The sequence below is a fragment of the Eulemur rufifrons genome, chromosome 8 (genome assembly GCF_041146395.1).
Source record: "Eulemur rufifrons isolate Redbay chromosome 8, OSU_ERuf_1, whole genome shotgun sequence".
Taxonomy (NCBI): Eukaryota; Metazoa; Chordata; class Mammalia; order Primates; family Lemuridae; genus Eulemur; species Eulemur rufifrons.
This window is the reverse complement of record NC_090990.1, coordinates 102317894-102329613: the sequence shown is the minus strand read 5'-3', so window position 1 is coordinate 102329613 and position 11720 is coordinate 102317894. Positions and strand designations below refer to the sequence as shown.

General features: G+C 42.2%; 1 protein-coding gene across 1 annotated transcript; it reads left to right on the top strand.

Annotated features, from left to right (window-relative positions):
* Positions 1 to 3830: 3830 nt before the first annotated feature.
* LCE7A (late cornified envelope 7A) lies at positions 3831 to 4130 on the top strand. The gene has a single exon (XM_069480094.1). It carries the CDS (start codon positions 3831 to 3833, stop codon positions 4128 to 4130), a length of 300 nt encoding a protein of 99 aa, XP_069336195.1.
* Positions 4131 to 11720: the final 7590 nt, after the last annotated feature.

The following is an 11720-nucleotide window of genomic DNA, read 5'->3' as shown; positions in this document are numbered from 1 at the left end:
CTACAGAGGTGACAGTTGAACATCGTTGGCCACAGAGATCTGAGGAAAGTAATTTGGAAGCCATTAATCTATAGGCTAAAATCACACAACCTGGCAAGTACGGCTCTTGATGTTTGGGGCCTCTTTCTTTCCTGTCCAGCCAGTGTCCTGCCTCTTGTTCTTATACACCCAATATCATGGCTACTCTCTGTTTCCAGAGCAGACTGAGCTCATCCACATCTCTGTGCTTGTGCACATGTTCTTCTGCCCTCTGCCTGGAATGCCAGTTTTCCTGATTCCCCCTCCAATTCCCACTCATCTTCCAAATGTCACCTCTTCCAAGAGATGCACCCCAGACAGTATAAGTTCCTGTCTTTGGGCACTCCCCAGCCCTCCCTGCATGCACCATTGCCTACTGCATCAGCTTGATGTCTTTATATGGCATAGAAGCTGGAAGAATATGGGTCTTGGAATCAAAGCATCGGCATTTAAGTCGTGGGCATGTTATTTAACGTTTTTTGAGCCTCATTTTATTTAAAATCTGTAAAACGGAATTAACAATAAGAAACTCATAGAGCTACTATACTGTGATAATGCAAATAACATATTTGATGGATGGGAGGTTGAGAATAAATTTTAATTCCCTTCCTTTCCCTCATGTCATCCCACATGTACCATTCTCTGAGGACAAGGAAGTCTCTTAATCTTTGAATTCACAAAGCCCTGTACATAGCAGACACTCAACAAACAATTTAATATTCTTAAAATGATATTTGCAAAGTTACTATAAGAAAGGAGTTTCTGTTGGGATGAATAATTTGTCATTATTGAACCAGTTGGTATTGATGGTAATAGATCAATACAATAGAATTATGTTCCTCAACCTTTTAAAATTACTGATAATATTTTCTGTGTGGTTCATTTCAGGGAAAGGGCATAACTTTGCCCATCTTTACAGATCTGGGCTTCGGTGGCTCACAGCCAGAAGAAGCACAATAAGGCAAGAATCACATAGATACACAATACTGTGCTTTGGTAGAACAAAGCAAGATGTCAAGTAATTTTCTCTGATAGGAGGGATGGACTACATGGAGTTCCTCCCTCAAAGTGCGACTTGGCTTCAAATATTTCATACCCTCACACACTCAACACTCCAGCCATCATCTCTGCCCTCTTCATCAGGTTCACTCCACTTCCAACTCCAGATGAAATATGTTCAGGGAAAAAAAAAATCAAACCATTAAAGGTAGTACCTGGGATGAGTGTTAGCTCCCTGGAAGTCTGATGCTCATAAATAGAAATACAGACTTGAAGCCATATTGAGGTCATCTGGTCCCGCCTCTTCTGAAAGCCAGAGGGAGCAGCAGAGCCAGGACCAGAGCTCCGACTCCCAGTGCGAAGCTCTTGCTGCTGACCAGTGTCAACGACTCCATCCCGGGAGCAGCCTCCCACGCCTACACCATGTGCCTGCTGCTGGCCTGGCCTCCACGCTCCTCTCTCAAGGAGTGAAAGGAGGGAGACCTTTGCCTCACCCACAAATCACCCATTAATTCATTAAACAAATATGTTTGAGTGCTTATAATATTTCAGGTACTATACAGGTGCTGGGGATAAAGAGAGATCCAGTGAACACTGAGATTTCATTCTATCCAGGATGACAGATATTGCAAAATAAATGCAAGAGTGGTGTTACAAGGAATACAGGCTACCATGCGAGTGTTTCATAGGAAACTAATATAATTGCAGTTGAAAATACAAGGACCCAGAGCAAAGGAGGAGGGACAGGCATTAGAAAAGACAAGGGGCTGCTCCTCCCTTGTAACACAGAAGGTCATAAAGGATGGTTGCAGGTCCAAGTGGGCTTGAAAACTTGGGCTTAGAAAGCTGTCCCTGCCCCTGCAGTGTTCGGGACTTAAGGCAAAATGTGGCCTTCTAGGTCCTTAAGTGCAGCCTTTTGACTGAATCCAAATTTTGCAGAACAAATCCTTTTATTAAAAGGGGTGGAGCAGAGAAGGATGCAGCTTTTCTTGCCTCCTTTGGTGCTTAAAAAAGAAGAATCTTGAAATCAGAAGGCTGCAGGTTCCCCACTCCTGAGTGGGTTGCAGCGAAGGTTTGGAAGGTTCAAGAGAGGAGAAAAGGCATCATGTATGTGCGTAGTGAATACACGGAAGTATATGGGAGTTGCCAAGCAGTGTGTTGGGCCCAGCCAAGGTGGAGGACTATGATTTTGTGATGGTGTCAACCTGCCAGAGTGTCTGTTTTTGTTTTCATTTTTATAGCAACTAGGCACAGAAGGGAGGATTCAGCCAGTGTTGAGGTTTTGTCAGTCAAGTGCATTGACAAGCCGAAGGGACAAGGGAGTTTACTATATTGTAAAACAGTGGTTGAAATGATGGACTAAGGAGAGTAAACTATGTGGGGAGTGACTTGAAGAAAGCAGGGAGCTGGTGGGCAGGGAGAAGGTGGATTCCAGTGGATGCAACCCAACAAGTCCAAGTGAAGGGGCTGTGAACAGAAAAGGGGGCCTGGATTCATAATCAGAGAGTTAGGAGATCTGGCTTGTGGCTCAGACTCTGATCATTGCCTTTGCCCTCTCTGGCTACAATATCCTGGGCTGTGTCTGGTGTATAGGCAGCGTCCTAAAACCCTTTGCTGCTGGGACTTTCTATGATGCCACATGGCTGGGAAATATTTTAGGTACTTTGGTATCTGAATCAAATACACTGAGCCCTCAGCAGTGGCCCATGAGTGCTTAGATTGTTAGTTCCAAACTTGTTGATAAAACCTACAGAAACCCCAGTCTGTGCCTGGGTAGAACCAATATTTGTGCCTTTGGGTGTCCTTCCCCGTCATGCTTTGGATTCCTCCAGAAATGCCAATTTCAATTCCCAAGCTGTGCCATCATACACACCCTTGTAAATCATAATCTTCTTATCTTTATGGAAATACTTCCAGGGTTTATGGAGAGAAAGATGCTTTGGGGGATCCAGTGGTGACAGAATGACAGAGCCACTGGAATGTGGGAAGTTGTCATCACAACTGCCTGGCTGGGAAACAGTTTTCACATTACCCATGGCTCATTCCCTCGAATCGGGCGCAGTATTTGTATAAAAGCCTTCAGCTCACAGTGTCTCCTTAGTCCCATCACTTGCCTGAGGTTAGGAGGACAAGGTGAGTGTTCTTACTGATCTGGTGGCAGTTTGGGGATGGCTGGGACTGCCACATCTCATCTGAGTGGGACAAGCCACTCCAGGTTGGAGGCAATGGAAACTAACTGGTAATCTGGAAGACCAGGCTCATGGAAATCACCGAGGTGGTTCAGAAGCATCGATCCCAGGAGGGGCAAAGTTAACCAGAGATTTGGGAGTTGGGGCAGGGACAGGGGAGCTAGTTGATAGGACAAGAGAGAGTCACACAGGGCTGAAGAGTAGGACTAAAGGCATAGAGCCCATGACACAAGAAAAGAAAAAAGGGAGATAAGAGAGGCAGTATAGTCAGGGCACATGCTAAAAACGTGGTTTCTAGGATGTATAAATTAGAGGATATGATAACAAATAATTTAAGATTTGGGGAATAACTAGTCTGCTAAGCTGCTGCCTTTGAAGTAAGGAGTCTGGGGAGAATCAGGCAGGTAGGAGAAGGCGTTGCCAAATTGTGACTTATCCACTGCTGAATTTTCTCTTTGTCAGGAAAGCAGGGCTGCTCTGCTGAAAGGATACAGCCTCTGGAGCCACAGATTCAATTGCAGGATTTCAGGCTTTGTAGAAAAATACTGATACAAGCAAGGTTTGTATTAATTGGACTTTCAAAATATCTGCATTGTTTTTTAGGGTACCCAAACTTTCTCCAAGATGTCTTACCAGCAAAAGCAGCAGAAGTGCCAGCTCCCTGCCAAGTCCCTCCCTAAATATCCACCCAAGTGCCTCCCTCAGGGCCCTCAGGCTCCTGCTTCATGTCCAGCCCCATGCCCACCTCCGGCCGCCTCCTGCTGTGTCCCCACCTGCTGTGTTTCTGGCTTCGGAGTCAGCTGCTCTCCAGTTTCTCACCGGTTTCCAAGCGTCTACCTGTGCCAGCCCCAGCATCCAGACTGCTGTGAGGACGAGTCCTTCAGATGCTCCAGTTATTGCCATTGCTCTGGGGGCTGCAGCTGACCTGCCACCTTTAAGGAACCAAAGAATCACAGCCAAAGACCAGCCTTGAATCGGTGCCTTTCCTTGCTCTTACCCTCCTTCTCCCCTCTCCTCCTGAACTCAGCTACCTGGTTCACAGGTGATGGCTTCCTCTTTTTGCTGAGATCCCCAGGCCTCCTTGAGGCCTTGATCTGTTCCTAGATCAAGGAGACCTGCATGCAAGGAAAAATCTGCTCTCTGAAGCCTTATCAGGGTGAAAAAAATAAAGCTTATCTTTCCTGGTACCCTGTTCTATTTGGCGTTTTTTGCTACCCCAGCCTCAGTTCTGGGGAGCTCACATTAACCTGGATTCTTCAAGCAGACCCAACAATAAGCCAGCCAATGGGAAATTCCCCCCAAAGTAGCCCCAAAGTCTGAGCTGTTTGAGAGGACTGTGAAAAGGAAAGATCCAGAGGGGAGCGAGAGGGGGATGTTTCCAAAATGTAAGTGACTCTGTTCCATGCTGTTGCAGCAGGTGTTCCCATCATTGAGCTTTCTTCCTACACATCTAGGACATTCTGCTTCCCAGACCATTCTTATTTGGGAGAATCTCATGCTCAAGGAGGACATGGCACAGGGTACTTGTAGCTCTCAGATCTCAGTTTAAAGAGGCATGAAAATATACTTTCCTTGAGCGTACCCACACCACTGAGGCTCTCACTTTGTCTCTGCCAGACTCAGGTGGGAATCCATACAGTGGTCCCATTAGCACAATACCCAGGAGACCCTTTGGCCTTGGAGTTGCTGCCTACCCTTTGCGAGTTCTTTCTCTCTTCTACTCAAAAGGACAAAAGGCATGGGTTTGGGAGTCTTCTCTCAAGACACAGCCCTTCCCATCCCAACAGTGGACGTGGGCCAGAGGCCACAGAAATTCTTCTGCCCATCCATCAAGGCCATGGGCACTTAGCTGTAGTCTTGAGACACAGTGATGCCTATCGGGTCAGCAGGAGACAAAGGAATGGGGTTATGGTCAGTACCCCAGAAACTGCACATATCCACAGCTTAGATTAACCAAACCACAGCTATTAAAACACCTGGGCTGAGGGAAGGGAGTCTGTCTCACACATGAATTCCACTCATTAGGTGTGTCCTAGCAGAAGAAAGATTGGCAACTTCTGTTCCAGGCCACCCTCTTGGCCCAAAATAAATCACTAAAGGTCATGGCTTGCCAGGGCCACTAGGGGCACTGAGAGCTCTCATGGTTAGAATGAAGCCAGATGTAACCACCATCTCTGACATCCCAGTGTTCAGCCCAAGGAAGAGGACTTCCAGATCCGTGGTTTCAACCTGTGATAAAAGAAATAGTAGGATGGAAACAGACAGGTGCTTCAATGGCTCTTGAGATTTCTATTTGTGTGTGTGTGTGTGTGTGTGTGTGTGTGTGTTTTGACACCTTGGATAAGATTCAGCACGCTTGCTCAAAAAAGTTAAATAACTGATGATAAATGATAACACCTTAGGGATCACCTGGATCTCTAGGCTAATGTGGACTGTTAGTCTACATAACAAATCCCAGAGTAAAAATTTTGTAACGTGTCAGTGTGTATTTTTAACTTTTTACTCATGTTTATTAATTCAAGGGGAAATATTCTTTTTCTCCATATTCTGAGCCCCATTCTTTAAAATAGTATCTTCCATTTCACAAACTCACCGCTTACCACTGGAGAAAGTGTCATCTGAGAGGCAAAATGGCAGGAGTCCTACCTGCATTTATCTGTGCTGTTCTATTGTGCTCACTCTCAGGGAGCTGGGAGGGTGTCTCTCTGCAGACCAAGTTCTATTCCAATGCAGGTCCCAAGGTTTAGATTTTGGAATAATTTTTGGGGGGACACAATCTTGCTCTGTCACCTGGCTAGAGGTTAGAGTGCAGTGGCATCATCTTAGCTCATTGCAACCTCAAACTCCTGAGCTCAAGCTATCCTCCTGCCTCAGGCTCCCAAGTAGCTGGTACTACAGGTGTGTAACACAACACCCAGCTAATTTTTCTATTTTTTTTTTTTTTAAGTAGAGACAGGGTCTCACTCTTTCTCAGGCTGCTCTCAAATTCCTGAGCTCAAGCAATCCTTCCGCCCGGGCCTCCCAGCGTGCTAGCATTACAGGCGTGTGCCACCTCACCAGGCCGGTTTCAGAATAAATATTATGAAATCTATTTTGGTTCTGGTACAGTTACCTTCTCCAAAGCTTTGCTTTATAAACCCTCTGTCTTAAACCAGTCTCTTTCTCAACTGGTTAAGAGATTTGAGAGAAAAAGTGTATGATGAATTAGCTCTCTCAAAAATCCCAATATTAATTAAGAGTGTGACTATGTGCTACATGCACCTCACCCTTTATATACTATATCTAGTTATGTAAAATTTTATTTACATCAAATTGTATTACAGCTCACTGTGGTGCCAAATAAATCCAGGTGCATCAATGTTTCATGGTAAGTTATTTTAGCAGCTAGTGAACAAGTCATATATCATATATAGTACTATTATGCTCAAGCTAATCTTAGCACCCAGTATACATTTTCTTACCTGTCTTTATATTTATAAATGATTATTTTTGATCAAGGTAAAATAATGACTCTTTATACTAGAAATTGATCACTAATTAAACAGAGAATGTTTTAAAAAAAATAATTATTTCTGTTCCCAACAGAGTGTTCAGGCTTAAAATGAAACAAACTATGGAGTACTGGTACTGATTGTCTTCAACTAGCAATAACCATATTGATTATAGTGTACAAAATTAATGTCATGTGCCCAATGTTTGACTCTAATTTATCTTAAAATAATACAGTACAATTATGTTTTTTAAATCACCAGGATGTGCTTTTCTTTTATAATTATTCAGAATAGGGTAGCACTGACATGTTTTATGCAGTGAAATTTCACAAGAAAGTTTTATGCCAGCTACTTCCTGACAATTAAAATTATCAATTTGCTATAAAACATAATATACATTGACTTGAAATAGCTAAGTTAATTTTAAAAATAGACACAAATTTAAATCTGGCAATGAAAATGCATTTATACTAAATCTAAAGTGGGTTTCCACATTGTACATGAAAGAAAAACATTTATAGTCATGCACTGTATAACAATGTTTTGGTCAACAACGGACCCCATAAAAGAGTGGTCCTATAAGAGTATAATGAAACTGAAAAATCCTATCACCTGGACCTCATAGGCATTGCAGCACAAGGCATTACTCACATGTTCATGGTGATTCTGGTGTAAACAAACCTACTGCTCTGCCAGTTGCCTGAAAGTGTAGCATATACAGTTATGTACAGTACATAATGCTTGATAATAAAAAATGACTATGTTATTGGTTTATGTATTTACTATGCTATACTTTTTATCATTATTTTAGAGTACACTTTTTCTACTTATTAAAAAAAAGTTAACTGTACAGCAGCCTCAGGCAGGTCCTTCAGGAGGTGTTCCAGAAGAAGGCATCGTTATCATAGGAGATGACAGCCCCATGTGTATTACTGTCCGTGGAGATCTTCCACTGGGACAAGATGTAGAGGTGCGAGACAGTGATAGTGATGATCCTGACCCTGGGTAGGCCTAGGCTGTGTGTGTTTTTGTCTTCTTTTTCAATAAAAATTTTAAAAATTAAAAAAATAATTTAAATAGAAAAAAGCTTACAGGACAAGGATATAAAGAAAGAAAATATTTTTGTACAGCTATACAATGGATCTGTGTTTTAAGCTAAGTGTTATTACAAAATGGTCAAAAAGTTAAAAAAATTAAAAGTTTATAAAAGTAAAAAGTTATAATAAGCTAAGGTTAATTTATTTTTGAATAAAATTTAGTGTAGCCTAAGTGTACAATGTTTATAAAGTCTATAGTGGTGTACAGTAATGTCCTAGGCTTTCACATTCACTCACCACTCACTCACTGATTCTCCCAGACCAACTTCCAGTCCTGCAAACTCCATTCATGGTAAGTGCCCTATACAGGTATATCATTTTTTATCTTTTATGCTGTATTTTTGCTGTATATATATTTTATTTATATGTGTGTATATATAATTTGTATACATTTTAATTGTACCTTTTCTAGATTTAGATATGTTTAGACACACAAATACTTACAGTCCTGTTACAATTGCCTATAGCCATAGTCCTCAACCCTCCAGCCCCGCACACAGACCACAGAGCCCTGCCACTGCTCCACCCCTGTGGAAAAATTGTCTTCCATGGAACTTAAGAACCGGGAGGGCCACACAGGCAGGCAAGCAAATGTAACTTCGTAGCTTCATCTGCATTTACAGCTGCTCCCCATCACTCGCTTCACTGCCTGACCTCCACCTCTCTCCCACCCCATGGAAAAATTGTCTTCCATGAAACCTGTCCTTGGTGCCCAAAAGGTTGAGGATATTGCTACTACAATATTCAATACAGTAACATGCTGTACAGGTTTATAGCCTAAGGGCCACAGGCTACACCGTATAGCCTAGGTGTATAGTAGACTAAACCATCTAGGCTTATGTAATTACTCTCCATGATGTTCCCACAACAAGGAGATTGCACGTATTGATGTATTTCTCAGAACATATCCCCGTCATTAAGTGATGTATGACTGTACTACTAGAGAATAGCTTGTTAAAAATCACATGCAGTTGACACTGTAAGAAGGATGTTAGATGACCAGCTGATTTAGAAGTACAATTAGAATCATTTGCAGATAAAGAAGTTCAGAATGATTCCAGTATGACATCGACCTCACTTCATGAATTATTCTAAGGCTGAGATCATGAAATATTTACAACAAAACTAAAAAGGAGTATGGCTGTTGGCAATATTTCCATTTTGCTTGTTTTGGTACAGTATGTTCAAGCAATTAAATTTAAAAATGACTGACATATAATCAACAGAAGAAAACTTATAAATATTGAGATCAGCTTTTTAACATATTAATAAATCATCACAATATGATATTTACATTGATATTGCAAAAGCAGTGACAGAAAAATTGTAGGAACTATGTTTTTAATAGATACTATTGCTAATATGTGCTTAAGTAATTGTGAGTTGAATGAAAAATAAATAAATTTAAGATGCTGACATATTGCAAAACAATGTCTGACAAAGACAGAGGTGCACAATTACCTAAGTTAGGGTCCTTTTTTGCTGTTATTATTATTTTTTATTGACACATAATAATTGCACATATTTATGAGATGCAGTGTGATTTTTGATACATGTGTACAATGTGCAATGATCAAATCAAGGTAACTGGCATATCCATCACCTCAAATATTTACCATTTCTTTGTGTTGTGAACACTCAATATCTCCTTTCAACTATTTGAAAATAATTACAATAAATTGTTGTTAATTATTATCACCCTACTGTGCTACAGAATAAGGGAGCTTATTCCTCCTGTCTAGCTGTACTTTGCATCTGTTAACCAACCTGTGGCTATTACTGCCTCTGTTTTGTTAAGGAAAGACTGTAGAGGTCAAGTGCAGATTAGGGTGACCCTGTAGGAGGCCACTACACCAATTAGGGCAGGAGCCAACAGTGGCTTGGACCAAGGCAGTTGTGGTGGAAGTGATAAGAAGTTCTCAGATTCTAGATATATTTTGAAGACCAAACCAATAGGATTCACTGGTAAATAGATATGAGTGTATAAGAAAAATAGGAATCAAGGATCGCTTTCATCTGGGCAACGGGAAGGATGGAGTTACTTTTTAAGAGATGAGGATGACTTTAGGAGAAGCAGGGGTTTTTGTATGGGAGGGATAGTTTTGTTTCGAATTTGAGATAATATTAATTATCCGAGTAGGAAAATGAAGAGGCATCTTGGATACATAAGTCTAGAGAAAGAAGTTTGAGAATTATCAGCATATGTTTGAGATAGGATGATATCACATAGAGACTAAATACAGAGAGACAGAAGATACACAATGACCGAGCCCTGGAACCCTCCAATATTTCGAAATCAGGCCCATGAGAAGGGACCATTAAAGAAAACTGAGGTGAGTGACCAGTAAGGAAGGAGGCCATCTCTCTGAGAGTCGGGGCCAAGCAGTTAAGTAAAGAGAGCACTTCAAGAAAAAGGCAGTGACCATCTCAGGCAAGTGCTGCAGGTAGTTTCAATTACACCCATCACTTCTGGCAACATGGAGATCACCAGTGATCTTGACAAGGACAAAACGGTGAGACGAAAGCTTGACTGACTAGGTTTAAAGCAGAATTAGAGACAAAGAGGACAAAAACACTTTTGAGGAGTTTCGCAGTGAAGAAAACAGGTAATTGAGTGTTGAAGTGGTTGTGAGATTAAGTTAGAAAAAGGAGAGACAGAGACATATCTTTCAGATAGGCATTGCATGTGTATTTCAGATGGCAGATGATATAATATTTTACATGCTTATTTGAACTTACAGAGGTACAAAATAATCATGAGGGATAGAGCAGGGACAATTGCTGGTATGATACTCTTGGGTAGACTAGAGGGATGAGTCCTGGGCACCAGTGGAGGGGCTGTCCTCAGAGAGGACCACGGGCAGATCATACTCTGTAGCAGGAGGAAAAAGAGAGTATAAAGGTACAAACACAGGTAGGTTAGCAGGAAAGAAAAGGTAGATGTCCTTTTCTGATTGCTTCTGTTTTCTCAGCAAAACAATAAGTATGTTCGTCAGCTGAAAGTGAGAAGGGGGAAGGAAGTGTTGGAAGTTTAAGGAGAGAGACAGGAGGGCAAGAAAGAGGTGGATTATGCAAGCAGGTGATCGTAGTGATAGCTCATGGAGCTTATACTGGGTGAGAAGAGAAACGAAGGCATTAAGGAGGTAATATCCAGTGAAAATGTCAAAACTTCTTAGAGCTGGAATACTAGAAGTGAGTTGGGAATACAGGAGGTAAGATTTGGTGAGTGGCTTACTTGAATTTGATATTATGGAAGGGTTGAAGTTGTTAATAATAATGAGGTTTAGGCTGACATGACATGAGAGTAGATGAACAGTAGGTTGAAGGACCAACCAAACAGAGGCACAGAGGTCAAAAAATTATAAAGCAAATTATTAAGGCAATCATTTCTGTAAATATTAAAATAACCAAAGATGATGACAAAAAGTGTCAGATGAAGTAACAGTGAGCCGAGTGCTAAGCGGTCCCTGGGGAACTGCAGTGGAGGACTAGTGGCTGGTGTCATGGACACCTGGCCCATTCCAGGCCCAGGAACTACAGAGGGTGTGGGCAGGAAGAAAACAGCCACGCCACAAGAGGACTCTGGGGAACCAGGTTTCAGTTAGAGCAAGAGGGCAGAGGGGCCCTTGAGAGAAGAGCTGGTTGGTAGGGTGTGTTTTGTTGATGTACAACCATGAGTCCTGGGGGACCTCTCGGGGATTTGGGGTGCTGGTGAAAGATGGGGTCCCACTATGGAATGTGCAGACCTGTGGGGAAGGGATGGATCCTGGTGACAACGGGTGATCTGAGGTCCCAAGCTTCTAGTGATGCTGAGTCAAACAGGCAGAGAGGGCATGATGGCCTCAGTGCTGAGTGTCACGAAGGCAGAGGATGGGAGAGGCTGTGAGAGCTGAGGAGGAAGCAGGGGGGTGAGCAGGGTCCTCTCC

What these genes read in the sequence shown, in the direction of transcription:
- LCE7A (XM_069480094.1), top strand. Translation starts at nt 3,831, where the DNA reads ATGTCTTACCAGCAAAAGCAGCAGAAGTGCCAGCTCCCTGCCAAGTCC.